The sequence below is a fragment of the Clytia hemisphaerica genome, unplaced genomic scaffold (assembly GCF_902728285.1).
Source record: "Clytia hemisphaerica strain Z4C2 unplaced genomic scaffold, Clytia hemisphaerica genome assembly, whole genome shotgun sequence".
NCBI classification, from domain to species: domain Eukaryota; kingdom Metazoa; phylum Cnidaria; class Hydrozoa; order Leptothecata; family Clytiidae; genus Clytia; species Clytia hemisphaerica.
Genome location: NW_027103994.1, coordinates 1,130,244 through 1,156,616, shown reverse-complemented (window position 1 = coordinate 1,156,616; position 26,373 = coordinate 1,130,244). Strand labels below are relative to the sequence as shown.

The 26,373-nt window shown below is 35.4% G+C and overlaps 2 protein-coding genes across 2 annotated transcripts; both read left to right on the top strand.

The window, feature by feature from the left end:
• Nucleotides 1–2,560: 2,560 nt before the first annotated feature.
• LOC136811255 (peptidyl-glycine alpha-amidating monooxygenase B-like) lies at nt 2,561–22,011 on the top strand. The gene is made up of 12 exons (XM_067067868.1): nt 2,561–2,770; nt 3,585–3,639; nt 4,143–4,230; nt 4,703–4,803; nt 5,194–5,277; nt 5,532–5,583; nt 5,793–5,860; nt 6,494–6,583; nt 19,938–20,014; nt 20,735–20,785; nt 21,034–21,086; nt 21,448–22,011. Exons 1-12 carry the CDS (start codon nt 2,612–2,614, stop codon nt 21,614–21,616), a joined length of 1,047 nt encoding a protein of 348 aa, XP_066923969.1. The 5' UTR covers nt 2,561–2,611; the 3' UTR covers nt 21,617–22,011.
• LOC136811256 (uncharacterized) lies at nt 13,957–16,461 on the top strand. The gene is made up of 2 exons (XM_067067869.1): nt 13,957–14,038; nt 15,710–16,461. The coding sequence occupies exon 2, from the start codon at nt 15,712–15,714 to the stop codon at nt 16,399–16,401; it is 690 nt and encodes a 229-aa protein (XP_066923970.1). The 5' UTR covers nt 13,957–14,038; nt 15,710–15,711; the 3' UTR covers nt 16,402–16,461.
• Nucleotides 22,012–26,373: the final 4,362 nt, after the last annotated feature.

The following is a 26,373-nucleotide window of genomic DNA, read 5'->3' as shown; positions in this document are numbered from 1 at the left end:
TCCTTCTGTCTTTGAAATATGTTTCGTTGGCCTAACAGCTTAATGACAAACAAAATAACTAGAAGCATCTTTTGTTTTTATTAAAAACTATATATTCGACCTCACTCACAACCCGGGGAGGGGTACTAGGGTTGCGAGCTGACGGGGGGGGGGTGCCGCCCGACTTTCGAACTTTGGACCCTTACCGGGACTAAAAAGGAGAAAACAAAGGAAAATTTTTGGAATTTTACGACCCTTAGCGGGACTAATTTGACCAATATTGACCAAATTTCGATCTTTCAGGGGGTAAAAAGTTGAAATTTTCCCATTTTTCCGACCCCTTACTGGGACTGAAATTTGATTTTCTGATTTTTCCGACCCTTAGCGGGACTTTGGAAGTCCAAAAAAGGTACCCTTAAGGGCGGCACATACCGTACCCTCCAATTGCCTAAGTACCCCCCCCCCCCCCCCGGGACTCACAAGAGGTCATCTTCAGAGTAAAAATCTAATACAGAATGAGGATTCTAAAATCGAAATTTACAGAAACAATGTGTAAAAATCTAAAATGATACCCATGGGACGCTAAAATGAGAAAACAATGAGACTATTAATGAGACTTTCTGTCTTTGCAGTATCGTAAAAAATCAAATTTAATTGTTATCACCCTTTGTGGGTGCTCCATGCCAACTTTTGAAAGACTAAGGCTTAAATGCTTATACTTTTTAAGTTTGGAAATGTTATTTGTAGTCGTTCTTCGTTACTGCAAACAAACAATCAAAAGTTTCCCTAGCACATCTTCAAAAATATTTCAAAATTGGCCTCAAAACTACTAGAAAAGTTTTTATAAGAAATATGCATCAATTTAAGTTAAGTAGAATATTAATATTGCAATAGAATTATTGGGAAAGAAAAATTTTTATTCGATCCCAGCAGGAAGAGATTTTCACCGTGATTTAATTATAATGTCAAATTAATCTTATTAAAATGTACTCAGAACAGGAGAGAAATATTCAGGAATACTTTAATTCACATTTTCATATAAGGATCTGATACATCTATCCGCAGACACGTGTTTCGTCCTTCCCAGGACTCATCAGTGCGGCTCGGGTAAACAAGCATAGACGATGTTGTTAAGAATTTTATAACTTTTTGATTAAAGTCACCCTAAAATAAGGATCCAAATTCAACCTAAATCTAGCATTTGATAATCACTTGAAGCTTAATATGGCCTTTTTGTGCCTTACTGTAGGATAATTGGTAATTTACTGTGAAAAGATTATCCAAATGGCATTCTTAGGTTCTAATGACAAATTACATGATTCTTAGCATATTCTTAATTTTTTTGCCAGTTACATCATGAATGTTCTTATAGAATGCATTCTTATAAAAAAGTGTGTAACTTTTGTTCTTCTTATTTGTTCTTAACAGTTAGAGACCAAGGTGCCACCAACCTTTCAAGTTTATTCTGAGTTATGTTTAGATTTTGTTTTCATGAAATCATTTGGAGGCTGTGGTTAAAACGACGGATTGTGGACAGTAAACATCTTTAGTGAAAGTCTCGTTAGAATCTGCAGCAGTGGTGTAGTTTTTGTGCTAGTTGCAAATATAGCCATTTTATCAAATAAAGGGAACAAATATCATATCAAGAAATCGTCATTACTGAAAAACAAGTTCAAAAAATATTCATTCTGTCAAAAAAACAGCTTAGAACTTTTGTCTCAGACTATAAAATATGTCTTTTTTGCTGTATTTTGATGATTTTTAATCAGTGATAAGCTCTCGGCTGTATCTTTGTAAATTTTGAAGATTGAGGATTGAGGATTGAAGATTGAGGATTTTCTAAGTATAGGTATGATTCTAATATGAGATCAAAGAATCACTATCTTGTGAAAACTGAAACTACAGTATATTGTTCTTCTGGAAGTAGATTTTTTCTTTATATTTAAAAAAAAAATTTTGGATTCTTTCTTTTTGATAATATTTCACTCCTGATTATATTCCAACAAGTTCTATCAAAAGTTGAAGCCATTTTTTGTCTCTCCTTGTAGCTTACATTGAGACAGGCTTTAGAAAAAAAGGTTTGGCTCAAATACTCACCTCTCAAAGTCCTCCTTTATATACGTTCGAACATCGATGGTTCGAAGGGTTTTCTAATACAGTTAGAAAAGTACAGCGGGTCTCCACAACGCGAACAAAACAAAGTTCGTCTTTTATAATGTCTGAGTCTTGTAATAGTGGGGATTTGTTTATTAAGGCTTGTTAAATGAAGGGACGAAACGACTTGCTCGAGTCAAGAAGACACTCTGGAGCCTCTTTAACTTGAACCTTCACAATTCGAATGTCTCCTTCAATTGAACGAGCATTCTGGTTCCTTTTGCTAATAATGCCTTATTGACCTTACTCCATAACTTGAAACTTTTGTCACTCGAACAAATTTGTGTTCATTGTGAATGTTCGAGTTATTCCACGGTGTTGAGCTGTAAAAAGCTTTACAGAGACTCCGAACATTAGAAAACAACCTCGAATCTTATTTCTCTTTAAAGACCTTCAATATTATCTTTTCTATTTCTTCTTTACAAATAGAACTTTACAAAACTTAATAGAAGCCAGTTCTTCATAACCTCAATCAAATATGGCGATGTTTTCAAACTTGGTCATCTTTGCATTATGTTGGTTTGTTGTCAGTGCTGATTTTGTGGAGGATTTTGTTGACAATACAATGGAAGACTTCGATGACTCACCGGATTTGAAGCGACATAAAATCGTGATGCCAGGAGTGTCACCACAGAAGGTTTGTTGTCTGTGTTGATAATATTTAAATTCTCTTCAGCTCGAATTCAAAAGCTAGAAGTCAGACATTTATCACGTCGTTTAAATCAATTGCCATTCGAATTGGTTCACAATCTCCCAAGGAGGTTGCAAGATATCAGAAATCCCGCAATTAGAATTTGAGAACATTCTAGTATGTACTCTTCTATGCTTGTAGTATAGGGGTGGGTGGGTTGGTACTTTAGGGAGAAAAGTCATAAAATAGGGGGGGGTCAATATTAAGTGATTATTGAGTGTTTCTCCTAAAAACCTCAAACCTCTCTAGGAAAATGAAGGTTTTAGCACTTTTGCAGGAAAATGGTGGGGGTCATTATAAAATACTATTACTATTGGGGTGATTTTTTCCGAAAAATAGCAAATTGACCCCCCCCCCAGAAGAGTAGGGATATGAAGATTTGAAATTTTGAAAATTTCGAATGTATTTTAAATCAGTTTATCGCAAGCATCGTTTTAGTATCCCAGCTGGCACACGACGTTGTTTCAACGTTTATCTAACGTTCACAACGTCCATACAACGTTAAATGAACGTCGAAACAACGTTGTGTGTCAGCTGGGATATGATAATGCGTAGGGATGTTGACACTTTGAAAAAAAAGGCAAAATAGGTTTAAAAGGACTTAAAGATTTTCCAAGGTTCGAACATACCTTGCACCTCGCAAACTTGAGTTACAAACCAGGGGTATAGAAATAAGACGTGTTAACACAAAGTAAATTAGTGTGCCAAATTTGTTTCAACAAAATGTTAATTTAATATCTTATTTTTCCCCATTCCCCAGCCAGATACAGTGTTAAGCTATGCAATGAAAATGCCAGATCAAGATCTCTATATCAGTAAGTTTATCATTCATTAAATCTACCGGGGCGAGGGGTTTACCAACGGACGGTATGTGCGGCGAAAAAAATGGCTTTTAGAATCGCAGCCTTAAAGTGCAGCAAAAAAATCGGTGAAATTCATACCCATATGCATTTTTCTAAAATTTTCAACCCTTATAGAAAAAAGGATTTTCGGGACAGAATTTGCAATTTTTCATGGCTTTATCAAAATTCCACCCTTACAGTGCATTTATACTATCTTGAAAAACATACCCTTAACTACCACATATACCCGTCGGTCAATTTGCCTGAATACCACCCCCAGGTTAAATCTTGACGGTTGATCCAAAGATATAAACTTGAAAATTATCACTCGCCACCACTCGCACCCGATCCAAAGAGATCTCAGTCAACTTGGATGAAAAGTAACTTGTTTTAAAATATCAACAAAACATTGATAAAGCAAATATAACAATTCTTTTTCTACTGACCCTTAATGCGAAAATTTCTTCCATTTTCAGTCAGATTTGAGCCAATAGGAAACATGAGAGTAGCACACCACATGATGATCTTCAGTTGCGAAGAACCTTTCTTGAAAGACAAAATTTGGTAAGAATCTTCGTCAAGCGAACGGTAGAATATTTCAAACTTTTGATTTTTGAGAGCGAAAGCTAGACAGGCTTACCCAGCAAAGAAGTAAACTTTGCTTCTAGAACGAATTTCCACTTGACTTTTTCGTCGTGAGGTCTATCTTGTTTTCCGCTTAACTTGTAGAAAAGTTCCGTAGCCTGAAAGAAGTCCATCATCGTGCTTTATCTATCGATTCCAAAGGCTTAGTTTTGGGCCGCACGTACGGTCATTTTGAATCGAGTGCGCTCACCCAGGTGCTTTATCCACGATAGACTTCAAGAAGATTGCAGAGTCTTTTTAAAGTCAGTCACCTTTGGTTCGTCTCTCGAATTATTCGGGAGTTTCAATTTTCGGCGGAAATGTTTTCGTTTGTTTGTTTACTTTTGGATTGTTTTAGGTAAGTACTTATCAGAAAAAGTTTCACTTTGCTACGTATTTTCTTACGTTTTAGGGACAACGGGCATGGGCATCCAAAAGTATGCAAGGATGGATATAGGGCAGAAATCAAATATGCTTGGGGAAAGAACGCTCCTCCACTTCAAATGCCGAAAGGTATATCTCTCTTGAAACTTTACATTTCTTCGAACGACTTTTATGAAACTTATACGGAATATTGCAATTAAAGCTTTTATTTATCTTTCCCACCTATCTTTAACTCTATACCAAAGTGTCTCACGTATAACGTTGCGTAGTATGGCAATGACATTTGAAATTTCCGTAGATACCTTCAAAGCTCAGATGACATTAACTAGATATGGCTCAAAATCTGATTCACACTAGATCACCGATATTCACTTTAGGAATGCAGCATATGCGTTTTTTTCACCAAAATTATCCTAGCCTGGGTTAACAGCGAACTAAGTATACATTGTTCTACCAACCAGTTGCAAAGCTAAAACAGACCTGTATTTAATTTCGAACTTTTCTACTTTAATTATTCAGATGTAGCCTTTCACATTGGTGGAAGGTCGAAAGCAAAATATTTGGTCTTGGAGGTCCACTACTTACACGTGGATAGCTTCAAAGGTATCACCAAATGCTCAGTTCACCTATTTATTTATTTAACCAGGGATATAGAAACGAATTTTAAATCTCCTTTATACAGTAAGAAAATCGCTGTAAAATAATTGTCTAAAATGTATTCCCCTGCTCCGATGGAAATATTTTCCAAGTGGGAAAATAAAATCCAGTGAAATTCTTGAGGAAAGCAATTTTTTCAAACGATTTTTCCTGAAGATTTGTCATTCTTTTAACATTATGTTTTCTCTTTTTCATGAAAGATGGAAAAACGAAAGATCACTCTGGATTTACATTCATAACAACTTCGAAAAGGTAGGAAGGCATTCGGATGTTCTTAAATTTGAAGTTTTTGTTCTTAAAGTGTTCTTATTTTCACCATTTTGTGAGTCTTAACCGTTTCCTAAGATATTTGGTGTTTTAGAGTCTGTGAAGCCTCTTGTGGTTCTTAACTTGTTCTTAATATATTCAGAGTAATCAGAATCTGTTCTGAGATTAAGAATCACACTGAATTTGTATTTCAGACCAAAATATTTTGCCGGCATTTACCTCCTTCAAAACATGCACACTTCCATACCACCTCATCAAAAAAGTAAGTTTTTTATTTCTATTTGATTAATCATCGACCTTTAGACTGCAAAATCGGGGGGGGGGGCTTAGAGGGGCTATAACAGTGGCTTTCAAAAGGATTCATTTTACCAGCCAACCATTATTTAGCCTCTGTTCTAGCCCCTCAAAGCCCCTCGAGTTATGGATTTAAGTTCTACTTTTTACGAAAATTAGTTTTTCAAAAATATCCTTCATTATTTTGATGGGGGTATTAATTCAGTGATCAAAGTTCTTCCGTCTCAGACGGATTTCCGTCTCACAGAAATTTTTGTCAAAGTTTCTGTCTCAGTTAGAAATGGTTATTTTAGCAAGAAATATTGATTTTATCCTCTAGAATAATTCTATCAGAAAGATATCTCGTATTAAAACTGTGTTTATGGCTGATTTTACATGGCCCTAACCATGATGGGCCCTGCGGGTGTCACTGTGTACCAAAATATCTCTATTAAAAAGTTTTTCCGTCTCACAGAAAAAAACTGCTTTGACCACTGATTAATGGCGCCATGTCATGGATTTATTTTCCGATGAAGTGAAATTTTCAGTTGTATTTTTCTAACGAGACGATTTTTAGTTTGAGGGGAAGAAATGTAACAAAGAAAACTTTCTTTACTCATAGAGTTCCACATGAGTGCAGAATGCCGGTACCGTAACAAAGAAGGGATGAAAATGCATGCTTTTCGGTTCCGTGTACACTCACACAAAATTGGTAAGTCTATTTGTGTGAAGAATCGCAATTAATAAGCCTAGCTGTCCAGAGTCTAATTCATATGTTGCAGCAATTCTCTAATTCGACGTTGTACTGTCAACAAGAAACTCTTATAAACGACACTATTCGATACGATCCATTAATCGATAATATTGAAAGCCAGAGACAACAAGAAACTCTCATAAACAACGCTCTACTATTCGATAGGCTCCATTATTCGATGAAAATCCAATTCCCTTTGAAAGTCGAAAAAAAAAAAAAAGTAGACATGGATTCATTTCAAACTATACCTGGTGACATTGGTGGGAATTGACCTTTTCATAAATTACGTCACGAGCAACGCTTATCTCGTTTTCAAAATACTGCTATGGTAAATAATTGCCAGAGGGGTTCATAAGAACACTCCTGTCTCACAGCCCCGGTGAAACCTTTTCCTACAGCAGATATTAAAATTTCGATTAAAATCTCAATGGGGATAAACATTCTATTGTTTCAAGGTCAGAAAAATCCAATGGGGATGGTTTTGGAGTGCAATATCTAAACAATGAGTTTCGAATGAGAATGAAATCAAAGTCAATTTCTCAGCGGGGCTGAAATTCTAGGGTATATTTCCCACCGGGGACGAAATTTTCGCCAAATTTTCCAGTGGATATTTAACACTTTAAGACTCAAGAAATTTAATAACTTTGGAAATATTTGAACTCGTATACACGAACCAGTCTCACCGGAGCCGTTGGTTTTCCAATGGTTTAAGTGTTATATATTTCAGCTTGCAGTCTACTTTTTTTGCTCTTTTTCTTTCAAGTTTTTCATTCAGGAAGATCTTTACTGGAGATAAAGTAGATAAAGAGAAAAAGTTTGCCGTAATGAAAAAAGATTTTAACGTTTTCACATCATCATCATCCTAACGGATTGGTGCTTCTTTATAATGCAGAATTCTGCGACTGAGACTACAATTGACGTCAATTCCCGTACGCTTCAAAAGTTAAAACTTGGTGTAAGGTGGCGGATCCTCGGAGTCGTATTTTCTATGATTGTTTCTGACTCTTATAAACATGCAAACAATGTAACTTTTTCTGAAAAAATGATCAGACAAAGGAACCACTTCTGCCGAAACGAAACAATATGACAAATTAAGAGATAAGAAATCAAAAAGCATGGTTATTAAAATCTAATCATTTCGCAATTCGTCATCCAGGTGGTGTCAATCAAAGGAAAAATGGACGCGGAAGTTCAGAAAGAAAGTCTTGTACTCGTGTCTGTACCAAACTTAGATATCGCCCCGTTTGTTGAGATATTTCATTTCGGAAGCGTTTCTCCCAGAAAACTGGAGGGACAATAAAGCGAGACACGAAATTAATCCAACCAAAGAAGATCGATACAAAAAGTAAACGACTTGGCTCAATTTTCGCGTCAACCTTATACACTGCAACGGCTTCTGTAACGAACTGACGTTTTTTTTGCAACTGACGTTCAAAAAGTAAAAATCAAGAAGTTTTTCTCTAAATATTTGACGAATTTGCAGTTTAGAGTGCTCAAATATGCATCAAAAGAAGAAGATTGTCACGCTGCTTCTCCTGGTATATTTTTTGTCGCACAGATCGGAAAATTCGCCCAACAGATCGAGATTTGCTGCTTCGAAAAATAACAACAAACATAGATTCTGTGCACCGATCCGTTTGTATGCCAACCATATTGCTTCGTTCCAGCTTAACATCTCAGGTACCGATATCCTTTTGTCAGGTGATATTGAATCCAATCCTGGGCCATCTCTATGTACTTTGTGTGCCAAAACAGTACGCAAAAACAGTAAACTTGTGACCTGCTGTCGCTGCCAACAAAAGACCCATCTTCGATGCGTCGACCCGAAGCGCAATTCGACAATCACTGGTTGGATGTGTTCCCAATGCTTACCATCTGTATTACCATTCTGCAACGTACGAGATCTTTCGCTTATTGATCAAGAGATCCAACAAGAACAATTCCAAGATCTACAATTCGAAAAACTCAATGAAAATAGACATTTGTTTAGCATCGCTCACATCAATACACAGTCCATGGTATCCACGTTCGATGAATTTGTGCTCTTTGTTAATAAATACAAATTCGATGCGGTAACACTCACCGAAACCTGGCTAAAAGACAATCCTTTCTTGCTTGATTATGTTAAAATTGAAGGTTACAAACTTTATTATCATAACCGAGACAACAGGCGTGGTGGCGGTGTCGGCATATACATCAAAGATGACATCAAGCACAAAATACGCAAAGATATCACCAACATCAACCCAGCCCTCGAACATCTATGGGTTGAAATTGAAGGAAAAAACAAACATTCTAAACTACTCCTCAATGTTGCGTATCAACCGAACTTCACGAACCAAGAAAAAGCGGATTGGCTTGAAAGCTTCGACAGAATCGTTGGAACAGCTATTCTTGACTGGACGGGAAACGTGGTAATAATGGGTGATTTTAATATCGATCTATTATCGAACTCTCAAATAAAAGATTCGTATCTCGAAACCCTTCGTTCGTTCGACCTCACCCAGCATGTCAAATCTCCATCACGTAAAGGAGTGTCGCTCATTGACCACATTTCGACCAACTCGTCATGCAAAGTCAAATTCTGCGAAGTTCTACCAACACCAGAAATCAGTGATCATGATGCCGTGTTTGCCTACTTGAATACTCGTGTCGCCCGATTCGAACCACGGTACAAAGTAATACGTGACATGAGAAACTTCAACTTACCTACATACGTAGCTGATGCTTCCACCCCACCGTTCAATCTCGTTTATGCAACTGATTGTACAGATGATAGTCTAAGCACACTCAATCATCTACTCTTTGAGTGCGTCGAACGCCACGCACCCTTAAAAAGAATCAAAGTCACTCGTCCGCAAGCACCCTGGATGAAAGACTTACAAATCAACGATCTACAGCAAAGCTGCCACGAGAAGCGCATCGCTGCTCATCGAACTCAATCAGACTCCAACTGGAACGAATTTCGTGACGCTCGCAATGCATTAAAAAGAAAGATAAAACACACTAAAAAGACTTTCTACCGCAGACTTCTTTCATCGAAAAAACCAAAAGAAATCTGGAGGCTGATTCATCGAATTCTCAATCCAACAAAAAGTGTGATAAATATCCAACCATCCGTACTAAATGCACATTACCTATCCACGGCACCAAGAATCCTTGGATCGCAACCAACTTCCACTGAAGAAATCCAACATCTTCTTCGAAATTTCGTCACTGAGGTTGATCAGGAATTTGAGTTTCAACCCGTCACTTATGATCAAGTTGTCAAAGAGATAAAGAATCTTCGAAGTGACTGCTCTGCCGGGTATGACAATCTACCAGTATCGCTGATCAAACCTATCGCCGACCATCTAGCGTCACCACTAACTCACATCATAAACACAGGGATCGCTCAAACCACTTTCCATCAGCAATGGAAAATCGGTAAAAAGTAACACCGATTCCAAAAACTGAACAGTCCGTCACTCCTGACCAATTCAGACCCGTCACTGTTTTGCCTATCTTATCAAAACTTTACGAACGTTTAATGGCAAAGCAGATCGTTGAGTACATCGAAAGAAACCAGATATATCAACAAACCATGTCTGGTTTCCGCAAGCGTCATTCTACCGAAACGCTCCTAATGAAGATACGAGACGACATCATTGGTGCGATGAACAAAAGCGAAGTCACACTAGCCGCCTTTCTCGATTATTCCAAAGCCTTCGATACCGTCGATTACAAAACGCTACTGGTAAAACTACGAAAGATAGGCTTTTCGAACAGTGCTGCCATGCTTATGCTTTCGTACTTATGTAATCGTCGCCAATTCGTCCAGATTGACGACAAAAAATCTGACTACGGAACTGTATCGTTTGGGGTACCTCAAGGCTCTATACTTGGACCAATTCTATTCAACCTTTATACCGTCGACCTACAAGATAACGTTGATGGTGGGAGTAAAAACCAATATGCAGACGACACTACTATCTATGAACACTGTAAGACAGTAAACCTCCCAGCTTCAATCGTCAACTTAACACATCGTTTAAACCAACTTAGAGAATGGTCAAGCACTAATAATCTGGCGTTTAATAACAAAAAAACCAAAATCATGCTACTGTCAACACTGAGAATGTCAAACCTTCACGATTTCATGAACCCCGATCACGCAACCTTTCATATCTATCACACAGACCAACTGATTGAACGAGTTACCGTTTATAAACTTCTTGGCATCCAATTCGATCAAAATCTAAATTGGCAAACTCATATCGATAAACTCTGTCAATCAGTTTACGCAAAATTATACGTGCTACGCTATCTTCGTCGTACAGCAACTTTTCGTCTGCGGAAGCAACTGGCCGAAGCCCTTCTTATATCGAAGTTACACTACTGTTGTTCATTGTTCTGGAACCTGCCACAAATCCAGTTGAAAAAACTTGATAAACTGCTATGCAGAATTGCAGCTTTTGTGACGTTGAGATATTCTACAATCGAGGATGTAGTACAGCTTGGTTGGTTACCGATCCAGCAGCAAATTAATTTTGAACTTTTGAAACTCGCACACAAATCGATTCACCAGGATGAGTTTCCATCGTACTTAAAAGGTTTTAAATTAAGAGTCGCTGGACGTAATACTCGTAATGTTGAGGAAGTTGAATCTAAATACGAGACTAATGTATCGGAAAAATTATTTGTTGGCAAGGCAAGTCGCCTTTTGAATGATATTCCAAAAGCGATCAGGGAAGAACCTGATCACAAAAAATTTCGCAATATTTTAAAAAAGTATTTATTAGATCGTAGTCTGGCAATATTTTATACACGTTATATCTAATTTTTTTTTCTACAATCGGTAACCTCACAGCAATCTATACATTACTCAATCTATAGTTTTCTTCGTTCGAGTTAGCAGTATTCAACTCTACAATTTCTCATCATGTTCAAGTCTTAGCAACATTTTTCGGGTCGTGCCAGTTTTATCCTATTTCAAGCCAATATATTGTAGATTCTATGATCATGAGGTCTAGTGGTTATATTATTAATATTTACCTTACAATATTTACTTGATATTTTAGTCTGGTGGTCTGATCAACACTGAAATTTTCGCAGGATTAGCCACTTCAATACTATTACAACTCAACCGAACTTTTCCTAATTAACCACTACAACACCAACAAGCTATACTTTCTGTTTTTTTTTTCTGCAATTTTTGCGAGCTCTGTCAGTATCCTTGAGTTTTGTTTTGTGTTTTGTTTCTACAGTTTACGGTTTTACAATCTGTAATTTTGTGAGCTCTGTCAGTATTCTTGAGTTTTTTTTTGTGTGTTTTGTTTCTACAGCATATTTTTTTCATAGAATATAATTCTTTTTATTTAAATATGATTATTTTTACATAGGACGAATAGCCATTGTAAAATATGGAAGAGCCTGAAAGACAATTAATAAAAAAAAAAAAATAAAAAAATAAAATAATAAAAATTATTACAAATTGAAGAAAAATCGGAGCCTCGATCATTCATAACTATGGAAATACTAGGTTTAGTTTGTATGTTCCTTATTGAAGCCAAAACTGAAGAGAGTAATTGAATCTAGCTCAGATTCGAAAGCCCCATATAGTTGCAGAAATGCAACTATTGTTGAAAACTGGCAACACATTTTACTGAACCGTTGACGTAGTCTAGATAAAATGTATTGTCATACGTCGATTGATATCGCGCTCTTTAATTCTGACATAGAAAACAGGTAAAAGGCGTCTCAACAGAATTAACTATGAGGAGATTAACCCTATTAGCCCCAGGGGGGGGGGTAGAATCTACCACGCTGGAGTTCTTTTGTGAATATCTCTAAGAAAAATTTTTCAAACGACTTGAAACTTTCTGACTTTTAACGAAATCTTATTGACAGTATTTTTGCAAAATTTTAGGGTCATAGGTTGTTCAGATCAGGTTTTACGACTTTATTGTGAAACATGACATAAAACCCAGCTAAAACCGCTTTAAAACTCAAAATTTAAAAGTGCTGATAACTTCTGAACTATTTATTCAATCATTTTCAAATTTTGACACGTGATAGGCATTGACAATATAAATTTGAAAAATTGAAAAAAAAAATTGAAAATGATGACGTCATCATTTATGACGTCATCAAATTTTGAAAATTTTACTCATCTTCAGCATAGATTTTAAGAAAAAGTCTTCATGGAAATTTCAAAACCGTCAATTATGTTAAAGAACAACCTTTTAGCTTTCTGAATCTTTAAACAGAATCTAAATATCTTTATTGGTTCGATTGTAATAGACAGTTTAGTAAACCATATATTTGGGCTTTTTTTCCGACAGGTGGACATTTTGTGATAACGTCATCGGTTTTTGAATGACGTCATCAATTTTTTTTTTCTTCCTGGAAATTTGTTTCATGATGGAGAACATCTGTACCAAATTTCATGACCATAGCTCTTCTAGATCAAAAATAATCGAGGGTGGTAGATTCTACCCCCCCCCCCCCCTGGGGATACCAAAGTCAAAAAAGCTTGGGGCCAATAGGGTTAAACTTGTACCTTTCATTTGATTCCACATTTTACAAATAAAAAATAGCAATTTTAATTTCTCCCCGATATTTCTCCCTCAACTTCGAACAGAAAATGCAGATTTCAAATTCAAAATACCCTTATTTCTCAACCCTCCCTATATAAAACCTGACATTGACAATTATAGGGTTATAGAAGATCTAACTCGTTAACAGACTTAAAGGTTTTATTTTTACATAAATATTCTCGTTTCAAATAAGACACATATTTCATATTAGGACAGTGTTTTTCTTTTTCCTTTTTTTGACCAGTCCTGCTCCAAATCCGTGTCGATCCAATGTCAAAAGCTTGTAAATTTAAATTTTATGAGTAAGCAAACGGTATCACTTTTATTTAAAAACAAAACCTTTAAGCGAAGCTAAAACAGTGCAACCTGGTCGCCGAAGATCCGTGATTGACCCAAAAATTGCAGGAGTGCTAGTGGTACTCATTTACCAACTGAAATTGGGTAGAAATGTGAGTAGGCTCTGGTCATGTGCTGTATATACAGTAAAGAGGGATAGAACAACAACAGGCAATGCGCCTTTCAATTGTGACGTATTAAACAGCCCATAATTATAGTGACGGAAGCAATCTCATTAACAAAACACGAGGCAAGAGATCGAAACTGTTTCGAAAACTATTTAGGGTTAGACTAATCATTTGCTCGAATTAAAACCGCATGGGAGATCAGTAATTATATGCAAGATGTTCTGAGAAGTTTTCTTGACAATACTCAGTTTCGGGGTATTTTCTTTCTCTATAAAAAGGGATTGAAAATGTTAAATCAATCATCAAACATCTTCAACCTTCAACAGAAGTAAACATAAGAAGAACACAACAAGAATCGCATAATTTTTAACGTAAGTTCATTTCAGCTACACGTTTTTTTATTAGAACACCTAAAATTTGGCTGAGCCTGGATGTGCTTATTTTTTTTAGCAATTTTCAGCCTAAAATGTTCTTAAGTGCGTTCTTAATTTTTCAGACTACTCTAAATCGACAATATGATACAAAATAAAGAGCACTTAAATTTGGCAAAATTTGGACAGTATTTGACTCTCGACTTTTGAAGATCCACCCCTAAAGCTACGGGGACACGGAAACAATTTTTATGCGATTGCAACAAAAACATATTTTTGTTGCAATCGCATAAATATGTTTCACTGTGTCCCCACGTTAAATCTCCTTGATTGGCAACTTGTTTCGCTAAAAGTTTTTGTTGCTGAAACAAAAAAAAAATTCAAATCGATTTGAATTTTATTTTTGTTTCTGCAACAAAATTTTCATGTTGCAATTGAGAATCATACAAAAACCCTCGTGTCCCCTCACCTTGAGAAGATTTTTTGCAACATTTTTTTATTTTACCCAATCAAAGTGGTTTATACAACTCAAAACAAATTATGACATAATCTTCTCATTTTTAACACGCAAGACATGAGTTCAAAATGGTGGAGTTGCTTTGATTTCATTTTTATGATTTTGTTTCGTGTGCTAGGCCTATGCGACACGGTGTAAAATTTTATTGCGATTGCGACAATTTGTTTTTGTTGCAATTGCACAAAAATTGTTTCCGTGTCCCCTTAGCTTAAATTCGATTAAAACTGCTTAAAAAGAGAAAAAAATTGTAGTTTCTTGTCATTTTTTTCCAAACTGAGGCTGGGCATGTTCTTAAAGCTACGGGGACACGGAAACAATTTTTATGCGATTGCAACAAAAACATTTTTTTGTTGCAATCGCATAAATATGTTTCACTGTGTCCCCACGTTAAATCTCCTTGATTGGCAACTTTTTTCACTCAAAGTTTTTGTTGCTGAAACAAAAATAAAATTCAAATCGATTTGAATTTTATTTTTGTTTCTGCAACAAAATTTTCATGTTGCAAATGAGAATCATACAAAAACCCTCGTGTCCCCTCAACTTGAGAAGATTCCTTGAAACATTTTCTTCATTTAGCCAATTAAATTCGTTTATACAACTCAAAACAAATTATGACATAATCTTCCCATTTTCAACACGCAAGACATGCGTTCAAAATGGTGGAGTTGCTTTGATTTCATTTTTATGATTTTGTTTTGTGTGCTAGGCCTATACGACACGGTGTAAAATTTCATTGCGATTGCGACAATTTGTTTTTGTTGCAATTGCACAAAAATTGTTTCCGTGTCCCCTTAGCTTAAGATGTTCTTAATTTTTCGACGAATTTCAGCCTATATGTTCTTATAAACTAGGTTCTAGTAAAAAAAAAACGTGTACTCATAATTTTATTGTCAAGCATTCCATAAGAAGGTTTCCAGATTCTCAGAATTGTTCATACTGACAGTTTCATGTATAGGATGGCCAGTGGAGGTTTTCAAATAGTTAATTAAAGACTCTTAATCTTTTCTGCTCCATTGACTCTGATAGCCTTTACAATATATGAATACGACTTTCTGCTCACCACAACCGTTCAATTAATGCTTTGCAAAAAAAAACACAAAAAATACTACAAAAGCTGTTCAAATAAAATCCAATTTTTATTTTCATCTTTATAGGAATGTATCTGAAAGGTGTGTTGTGCCTGTTGGTACTTTACCAAGTCCATTGCTACACCAAGCATGACGAAGGCCGAGGACCGTTATACAAGTTGAATGCTGTCGCAGATACCTTCTTGGAAAGATATGGCGTCTCTTATGATAGAATCTCCATCGGGCAGAACCTCATTGGCAAACATCCTCAATATCCAATCAAAAGAACCCTCATCCAATTCGAAAGTCTCCCAGCAAGTGTTTGCCCCGTTGGCAAGATTGAATGGGCCCGAGTTTACATGTATTTCGTGCGACGTCATCGTGCCAGTTGGCATAAACCTTCAAGTGCGCCGTGGCTCGATTACGAAATCGATGTTCATCGTATCAAGCGATCCTGGCAAGAGAGTTACGCCCGACCAAGATACCGATGCCAATCCTGCCCACACCGTGCCTGGTACGCACCGTATTTGGATCTCGGGCGTGATGCTGTCAATGAGCCTGAATGTAAGAAAACCACGATCTACGCTTTGACACCTAGTTCTTGGCAAGCGTTCGACGTTACTGGATCAATGAAGGCTTGGGCAGAAGGTGCACCAAATTACGGAGTTCTGATCAAAGTCAATGATGAAAAAACAGAAGGTGTTGATTTGAGGTTCTGGAACCGTCACAATAGTAACGCAAACCTTCGCCCATACATGGTTGTACGATGCAAAGAATAAATCTCCGCCCATACATGGTTGTACGATGCAAAGAATAAACCTTCGCCCATACATGGTTGTACGATGCAAAGAATAAACCTTCGCCCATACATGGTTGTACGATGCAAAGAATAAATCTCCGCCCATACATGGTTGTACGATGCAAAGAATAAATCTCCGCCCATACATGGTTGTACGATGCAAAGAATAAACTTCGACCATACATGGTTGTACGATGCAAAGAATAATCTTCGNAAATGGTGGAAATTTTTGCATCGAAGAGATTACGCTGTGCTTCAAAAAATGATAGATAGCCAGAGCTATTAATTTTTGTCTCAACTAATTAATCTTCAGAAATCCATTTAAATCTTTATGTTAGGGTTGACTGAGCATAATTTTACGAACAAAACGGTGACATTCGGAAGAGCTCTGTATTATGCATTACCTATTTACGGTGTAAAAGGAGCTTCCGGTCAAGTATTGAAACCGGTATAAATTCAATGCGGACATAAATACAGGAAGTTCACCTTACGGTAAACTTTCGATCAAGAAAATATCCCCATAAAAATGAAATGTTTGATTAATTAATCGTTACTGTATATGGCCCCCAAAACGGAGACGGCCCCCAAAACGTAGGTTGTCATTAAAGTGAGGATTCTGAACTGTAGATTTATCAGAATTAGAAAATTTTTGTTTATTTTGAAAGAATGATAGTCATGCTTAAAAATGAGCATGTTTTTGATTCAAAATAACATATTTGCGTCTGAAGGAAATATTTCAACACCAAAATTAGATAAAAATTGCATAAAACTCACTCTAGCTCCTTGGATATTGAAAATATATAATGGAAATGGGGTATAGGAAACTTTCTACACCTAATACTGTTCAGAAAATGCAGATACATCTATGACTTTAGAGGATGGGTAAAAGATATAGCATCTTAAAGGTCAACCAGTATTTTGGAGCCCTAGAATCAGCATTGATAAAACCGAAAATTCTAAATATGAGAAACAGCAAAAAATCTTGGAATTCCATTCCTATTAGCTTGAGCTCAAAAACGGAAAATTCTGTCATTTTTTTGCAAAATATATAGGAGAAAAATACCTTTAAAGCTTAATATTTTCAGTTTCAGTTAAGCTGTTTTTCTAAAATTTTCACAGCATATTCCATACATGAATGGAACTATTTTCAAAAAGTAAAAATATTCTTAAAACAAGACACAAAATGATCAGATTCTACCTCAAATCGTTGCATAGAATAAGTAAAAATATTCTTAAAACGAGACACAAAATGATCAGATTCTACCTCAAATCGTTACTTAGAATAAGTAAAAATATTCTTAAAACGAGACACAAAATGATCAGATTCTACCTCAAATCGTTACTTAGAATAAGTAAAAATATTCTTAAAACAAGACACAAAATGATCAGATTCTACCTCAAATCGTTACTTAGAATAAGTAAAAGTTTTCTTAAAACAAGACACAAAATGATCAGATTCTACCTCAAATCGTTGCATAGAATAAGTAAAAATATTCTTAAAACGAGACACAAAATGATCAGATTCTACCTCAAATCGTTACTTAGAATAAGTAAAAATATTCTTAAAACAAGACACAAAATGATCAGATTCTATCTCAAATCGTTACTTAGAATAAGTAAAAATATTCTTAAAACGAGACACCAAATGATCAGATTCTACCTCAAATCGTTACTTAGAATAAGTAAAAATATTCTTAAAACGAGACACAAAATGATCAGATTCTATCTCAAATCGTTACTTAGAATAAGTAAAAATATTCTTAAAACGAGAAACAAAATGATCAGATTCTACCTCAAATCGTTACTTAGAATAAGTAAAAATATTCTTAAAACGAGACACAAAATGATCAGATTCTACCTCAAATCGTTACTTAGAATAAGTAAAAATATTCTTAAAACGAGACACAAAATGATCAGATTCTATCTCAAATCGTTACTTAGAATAAGTAAAAATATTCTTAAAACGAGACACAAAATGAATAGATTCTACCTCAAATCGTTACTTAGAATAAGTAAAAATATTCTTAAAACGAGACACAAAATGAATAGATTCTACCTCAAATCGTTACTTAGAATAAGTAAAAATATTCTTAAAACGAGACACAAAATGATCAGATTCTACCTCAAATCGTTACTTAGAATAAGTAAAAATATTCTTAAAACAAGACACAAAATAATCAGATTCTACCTCAAATCGTTACTTAGAACAAGTAAAAGTTTTCTTAAAACAAGAAACAAAATGATCAGATTCTACCTCAAATCCTTACTTAGAATAAGTAAAAACAGTAGAATCTGGTCATTTTGCTTACAGCATTTTTAAACAAAACAAGTGATACTTTTATGGACCAACCTGGTTATGCATTTAAAGCATACCAGCTGTTTGCGCAGTTTCGCACGCTGTGTGTCCCAATCGAGTGAATCATTATACATATAAAAAACTCTAACGGAAGAAAGATAGCTGGCAAACGAGGCTCGGAAAACACGAGTTAAAAACACGGAGTTAAAAAACACGAGTTACGTTAAATGTGACGTCAAAAATGGGAAATTATGACGTCACAAGTAGATAATTTAACTTGTCAATTTATGGTGCACCTTAATCTTACGAGTTAATTGACTCGTCAATTTATGGTGCACCATAATCTTACGAGTTAATTAACTCGTCAATTTATGGTGCACCTTAAACTGACGAGTTGATTAACTCGTCAATTTATGGTGCACCTTAATCTTACGAGTTAATTAACTTTTTCAATAATATATAATGTACCATAAATTGACGAGCTAAATTTTCATGAAACCAAGTTGGTCAAAAATTCTAAAATTCAGATTAAAGTAGGCATACATTATATATTATTGAATTGAAAATTATTAGTAGGCAAAATAGGTTCATTACGAGTACAATTTAAAAATAATTGTACGAAAAAGTTTTAAAATGTTTTGCTAAAAAAGAATATTTTTTTAAATGACGACATAAAAAGGAAAACGGTTATTAAATGAATTAAAAGATTTATTAAAAGTGACAATGAATAGAATTATTTTCAGGAATCGTAACATTTTCCAACTTTTAATTGCGCTGTTCAAAAAAGATAACATAACCCCCGTTTTTAGTAATAAGATTCGATATTTCACAGAAAAGTGCTACCAAGGGGTATTTCGGGTCCCATATCTTCCGAAGGACTTTTCTGTTTGCCTTGAAATTTAACAAACTTCTTAACCTAAGGTTGAACTACCACTGGTGTAAAAATGAACGTTATAGCATAAGTAGAAAAAAAGCTCAATTTTTGCAATCGCAAATTTAACCGCTTAAAATCGCGAATTTTTCAGCCAAAAATACATTCCAATATAGCACTTTTGATTCTCTAAAACAAGCAAAAAAAATTTCCATAATTATATTTGACTATCAAAAGTTACAGGCATTCTTGTTTCCACTGCCAATTATATCTGGACAGACTTTAGTTAGTGTGTCCAAAACCTTGTATCACGGATTGAGTTTCAAAATTTATATTTTCATTTTTTCAGGAACCGTTATTAGCGGTTACTTATTGCGCGATGGAAAATACACCTTGATTGGTAAAGGTGATCCACAAAGACCACAGGTGAAATAATTCTCTTCCTTCCTCTGTAACTCGAGCCCGGGGGAGGGGGTACTTAAGCAAATATTGGTGCTGGCCTAGGGTATGTGCGGACGGTAAGGGTCGGTTTTTTCACCTTTCAAAGTCTCTCAAGGGTCACCTTTTCAGCAAAAATCAGTCTCTCTAAGGGTCAGTTTTTGGAGGCCCCATCCGCACATACCCCTCATCTGCCCCCGGGACTTGAGCTTTGATGGGGACAAGATTCATTCGAACTACAGAGATCCTCGAATATAAAGTCTTGAATCAGATGATGGGAACTTTTTTGTCTTTAGATTCTCCTTCCATTTTTCTGAGCAAAACCGAAAGTCTTTCCAAAAGTTGAAATACGATAATTTGGATGAATAAAAATCAAAATTGAAATTTACACGGATCTTACATCAAAATTCTATTGTTTTCTTGCTAAAAGTCAAAATCTTGTAATTTGTTTATCTCAAATTTGGCTTTGAGTTAGACAAAAAGATTTAAAGCTTTTGCTCAGAACCATCGAAGTAATCTACAGGCGAAAAATCTACTCCCCTCCCTCCACTCCACTCACTCCCCCTCCCCCCTCCAAAAAATCTCGGTCTAATTGATTACCCCTTATACCTCATAAGAAAGCATCTTCACTTTGAAATATTCTGAAACTTTAACGCTGTGTTGCTTGGGAAAATGTTTACAGTCAAGAATTGATGATTTATTTTACAGGCTTTCAACAAAGTGGACAATGAAGTGGACATTCAAGATGGTGACATTGTGGTATATTTTCTTCCTTTTTTATTCCAACCAAAGACATTTGCTTCGGCTCATAATACCATTCTGGTACCTAAGAAAGTTAGTTTAGTCAACACAACAGAGTGTTTTTTAAAGTGTTCTTCAAGTTTCACTCCTATTAAATTGATTAATTCATATATTAGCAAATTCACGATCAGTCTATTTGGCAAGGTCTCGGTAAGGAGTGCAGTCTAGATGAGAGATTCAATGATCTACTCATTTGATACTTTCAGGTAGCACAATGCACGTATAACTCAATGGAAAGAAACAGAATCACAAAACATGGGTAAAGAAAAACGACAATTGTGTTTTAAATCGGTTGAATATTTTTTGTCTAGTATGGAGAGTTCGGTGTGGGTGCAAGGATAATGAATTTCCCAGTTGGTGGATATGGCCAAGTCAAAAATCGAAAATCGCAACCAAACGCAAAATGTTTTTACAAATTTCGACCCTTTGAAAAGAAGGATTTTTAATTGCTGATTGTTTCGATTTCTGATGTCGGGTCCCTGGTTTTTTTACCCTTGGAGAGAAATTGAATAAGTTAAATTCTTTTCAATACGTTTTTAAAGTCTGGAATATCTCCTTCCACAACTGATAGAAAGTTTGTTAGGCCCCTGAGAGTAACTTTGAATTATCTCCATTTTCAGACAAACTCACAAAGATGAAATGTGTACTTTCTATGTTATGATGTACTATGAAGCAAAGTATGGTGATAAAAACCCCGCTTGTTTGAAAGCTAAGGGCCCATTTACATTTCCAAAGGATTCTGATGTTACACTGGCAGAAATGGAACGAAGAACTAAAGTCTCTATGTGACCATGTCACCAAATCCAATTGTTAAATGTTTGAAGAATCAATTGTAATTCTAATCAATTAGATTTAGAATAGTTCGTCTAGTTACTAAAGAATCCTACATTTACTAAAAATAGACAAAAAGAATGACAAATTTCACTGTTCACAACCCCTATCAGGTTAGTTTGTCCACGCTTACGAATTCATACATATGGTTAAAAGAACAACAAATTACGCATGCGTGTTACAATGCAGGATTTTTTAGAAGAACAAACTGATATTCTAAAGTTTATTCGCTTTGCCCTTAATCTTAATTTGGTTTCCCTTGCCATCTTTTAACCAAAAGATTCAGATTTTTGACAATGGACTATAAACTTATTAGAATTTTGACCAGCGAAATATATAATTATGATAATGCAGATTAAAATTTTATTGTTTTGATCCATTCACCTGATTTATTGGGATTTTACAGACTAGAACTATTAGAGGGTTTAGTTTAATGCTAACAAACTCGACATCCAAAGCTTTTTGAATATTACGTCAAAGATTGGAAAACGCTATGATACACAGTATCGGTATTTTATTTTTTAGGTCAGCATTTTCTTAGCATTATTGCCAAATTTTCCTATTTTCTAATTACATCAATCTTTAGGTATGCTCCCGGGGGGTTACTACCCTTGCCAACCGACGGGGGTGCTCCGCTGAGGTTCGAAAAATGGACCCTAAGGGGGTTTCGCGAAAAAAATGACCCTGAATTGGACTGAAATTCTAAAATTTTCTACTTTTTCTCCAAATTTTCCAAAAAAGGCACCCTACGAGGGACTGATTTTTCTATTTTGGTGTTTTTGTGATCCTACATGGGACTCGTGGAGGTTGAAAAAGGTACCCTGACCAGCGGCGCATCCCCGTAACCCATTTTGCTCTAGTACCCCCCCTCCCCCCCGAGATTCTATCCTAAGATATTGACATCCAAAGTTCCAAATTCAAGACATCTGCACTTTGTGGAAGCCATATTGAAATGGTAATGTCAAAGTTTGATTTCAAACTTTCTGGTATCCTTAATCCATATTAGGTAAAGATTAGAGAACTGGATCAAAAGATAAATGACTTTTTATGGTATGCAAATCCTCCCCCGGGGTATGCTCATTCAGCATATGTAGCTTGTTTTTGGTATAAAGGTAATTTGAAGCCTATTCAAGTATATATAAATTTTGTCACAGCGTGGAGGCTTGGGGGAATTAGATTGTGTTTAACACGTCAAGCAGAGAAAATTCAAAAGTGAGTCTTTCCAGCGAGATTTTAAGTCAAAAAGTCAAAGAACATTTTTTGAGATTTTGACCGTTTTTTACCATTTTTGGTCAACGAGTGATCCAAGAACCTCAAAATTTGGCCCTGTTTTACTTGATTCTGTCCTCTAGCGAATTAATTTGAAAGTTTTACCACTAGGCACCTTTCCGTCATTCAGCGACTTAAACTTAGTTGATTAAAGACGCAGCTGAAAATCGCGATAAATTCAATATTCCCATCCAATATCTTCAAAGGGGAAAGATTGAATCGAGGACTATGTCAATGCTAAGGATATGTTGAATAACTTGATCCAATGCAATGATGGAAAATCAGATTCTGACTTTATTGGTGATGAAATTGAAAATGAATAAAAATGAATTTATATTTGAAAATGAATTGAAATACGCCTCCTTTTCGTGAAGTAAAAGAAAAGAAAGAAAGAAAAAAAGGAAAAAAGGCGGAATTGAAAACATCGATCAAAATCTAAGAACAAAGGTATCCATTGACCTGATAGCAGTTGTGGAGTTTTCTTAACGTGACACGCTGAAGCTCTAAAGATCGCTAAAACTATATTTTCGCCCAAATCTTTAGAGCTTCAGCGTACTGGGCCAGAAAATACACAATCTGTTATCAGGTTATCGAAGCGCGTCTTGTAATCTACGTCCGAAAGAATAAGTTTGTTACATGTTTTAAGAAAATGAAGACTTTTGCGAAGAAGAGTACATTACCTTGACATTGAAAGCTTTTTTCGTACAAGAAAATAAAAAATAAAAACATTTTTGCAGGGGGGGGGTGGAAAATTTAGCAGTTGTAAAATATTTTTGTCCAAGAATTAATCTTAAAAAAGCAAGAAAGGTCTTTTAAGGCCTTAAAGAGCGGGAATTTAAAATACAGGGGGTAAAATCAAAGTTTTGTGGATCATAATTTAGCAGATTTCAGTTAAATCCTTTAAGGTAATTGATTCAATTCTTTGCAGACATCCTAACGAAAAGTTGAAATATTGTTGAGATTATTATGCGATCGTGCAAAGGAAGGAAAAAAAACATTTTATTTAGATCGTTTTGTAGTTCATGACGTCATTTTCAATCAAAATCGAAATGAAGAACAGAATAATAACTGTGTTATGATTATCATTTTTCACACCAGTAGTGATTCTGTGATACACCCCTTCTCACAGACCCGGTGGGACTCCCTCCCACTGGAAGAATTAGCCAAAATAAAACCCTCGGTGGAAAATTGAAAGTTGTACTCCAATTTTTATCTTTAATGAAAATAATCAAATAAATAAATCTTCACTGCAAAATATTTTGTTGTTTTCCCATCCCCACTGAATCTTCTGACTTAAAAACAATAGAATACCAAATCCACAGCAAAAAAAAATGGAAATATCAGCCTCCATTCAGTTTTAGTCCGTTATTTTTACCCCCACTATATCCTCTAGTCTAATATTTCACTCTTGATTATCTTACCAACGAACACAAGTTTGAATTCTATCAAAAGTTCCCGTTTTTTTTTAGCTTCCGCTGCAGATTATATACATTTTCGACCGTAGCCGCCAATTGCCGCGCAGGCATTTTTTTGTTCGTTTTACCACCCTAAAACCGTCCCAATTTTTTTCACAATAGAAAAAAGTGTAAAAAAAGGATTGGATCGAGTTTAGGGTGGCAAATTAAATAATAAAATGGCATGCGCCTGACCGCGCGACTACAATCGAAAAGGTGTATTGAGATAGACTTTTATACATTTATTATTCAATATGGTCGCGATAAAGTTTAATCAATTCGATATCTTGATCAACAAAATGGGATATATAAATTAAAAGTTCCCTGTTGGATATAATCAAAAAATAAAACCACATAAAAATATTCCCCTCTGTGACAAACACATAGGAAACCATTATATCGATTTCATATAATATTTCCTGCCTATGATGGTCTGTTTTTATTTTAGCAAAACAGATTTGTCCGCTCGTTAAGTACTCTTTGCATATAGCTATCAATCAACAAATTAATGTTTAATATAATTAATTAGAGATAATGGGGTAATGGGTACTCAACAACGAGGATAACTAGTATCAATCAACAATCGCTATCAGCTTGCTTGTTTATGAATCTAACATATTGCAGAAGAAAATTGTAACATTGCTGTTTCAAGAACTTTGCGAAGAACAGATAAACATAAACACTTACTAGAGAATTAAAAAACTCTAAGCAATCTGATCAGGAGTTATTTCACGGGGAATAGTATTAAACTTTACTTAAAATGGAAGGGTAATTGAAGTCAGAAATACTTTGAATTTTTGTTATCGCGTAATTAAATCAATAAAAGACAAATTGGCTGGACAGACAGACATTTTGGAATTTTCTTACTATGCACAATAGCTGATTTATTGGATAGAGACAGATAGTACAAAGTCTGTCTACAGACGAACTTAATCAAATGAGAGAAGGTCATATAATCTTTCCAAAAAGTTTTATCGTTTAATGGTAGCAAAGAATACTCGAAAGAATTTATATAGACTTGAATAGATCACACACGAGAAACATGACCAGTGACTTGAAGACTGTAATTTTCATTTTAACATACTCTATACCGTTCGTCTGTCACATACTTGGTATATACTTATTATTTATTGTCCATTTCAAAACACTGTGGCAAAGAATACAGAAACGATATTTGTTATGGTTGAGTTTCACCGAACTAGTCTTAATATGTCATGATATTGTGTACCCCCTGGTTGCACATTACGGTAGTGTTACTTTTGGTGTTAGTGTCATGGTAACGGGTTTCTTTGGAACCATGATAACATTGATCTTAGTTTCAATGACAATTGATCGAGCAATTTTCGTTCGATTAAATATCCGATACGAATCGAGAAAAGTCGATTACGTCACTAATTTTGTATTCGTTTTTAATGTCTCTGTTTCAATAATCGTTGCTATGGTGTTGTATTTTACGCAAAGAACTCCTCAACGTTTCGGTTTGGTAACAATGTTGTATTTCTGGCCATCCTCGGATGTTTTGATTCTGACATCGTTCATTGCTTGTTATTATTCGATTGTCAAAACAATAGAACGTCGGAGTCGAGATTTACTACACGCGCAATCGACCAGATATAAACGTAGAATGAAGAAAGTGACCTTGCTACCGAAATTGATTGTTTTCTCATATCTGATATGTTGGACTTTGATTAATCTGGTTTATATATTAATCTATTTTGGACTGGAAATGTCTGGCAATGATATACCAACATGGGTGACTTTAGTTTTCAATATTTTCTATTGTGCTGGTTATTCGTCTGATGCTTTATTCTATATTTTTTACGTCCGCAAGATTCGTCAGGCTTTGAACTTGAAATTACGAAATGCGAAGCGAATTCTTTGCTGCAAGACTGTCGAAACGAGGCGACGTGGAAGTTTTACTTTAACATTATTACAGACATTTGTTAGACACCACCCATCCACCACCCATCGAACTATCAGATAATTTTCATC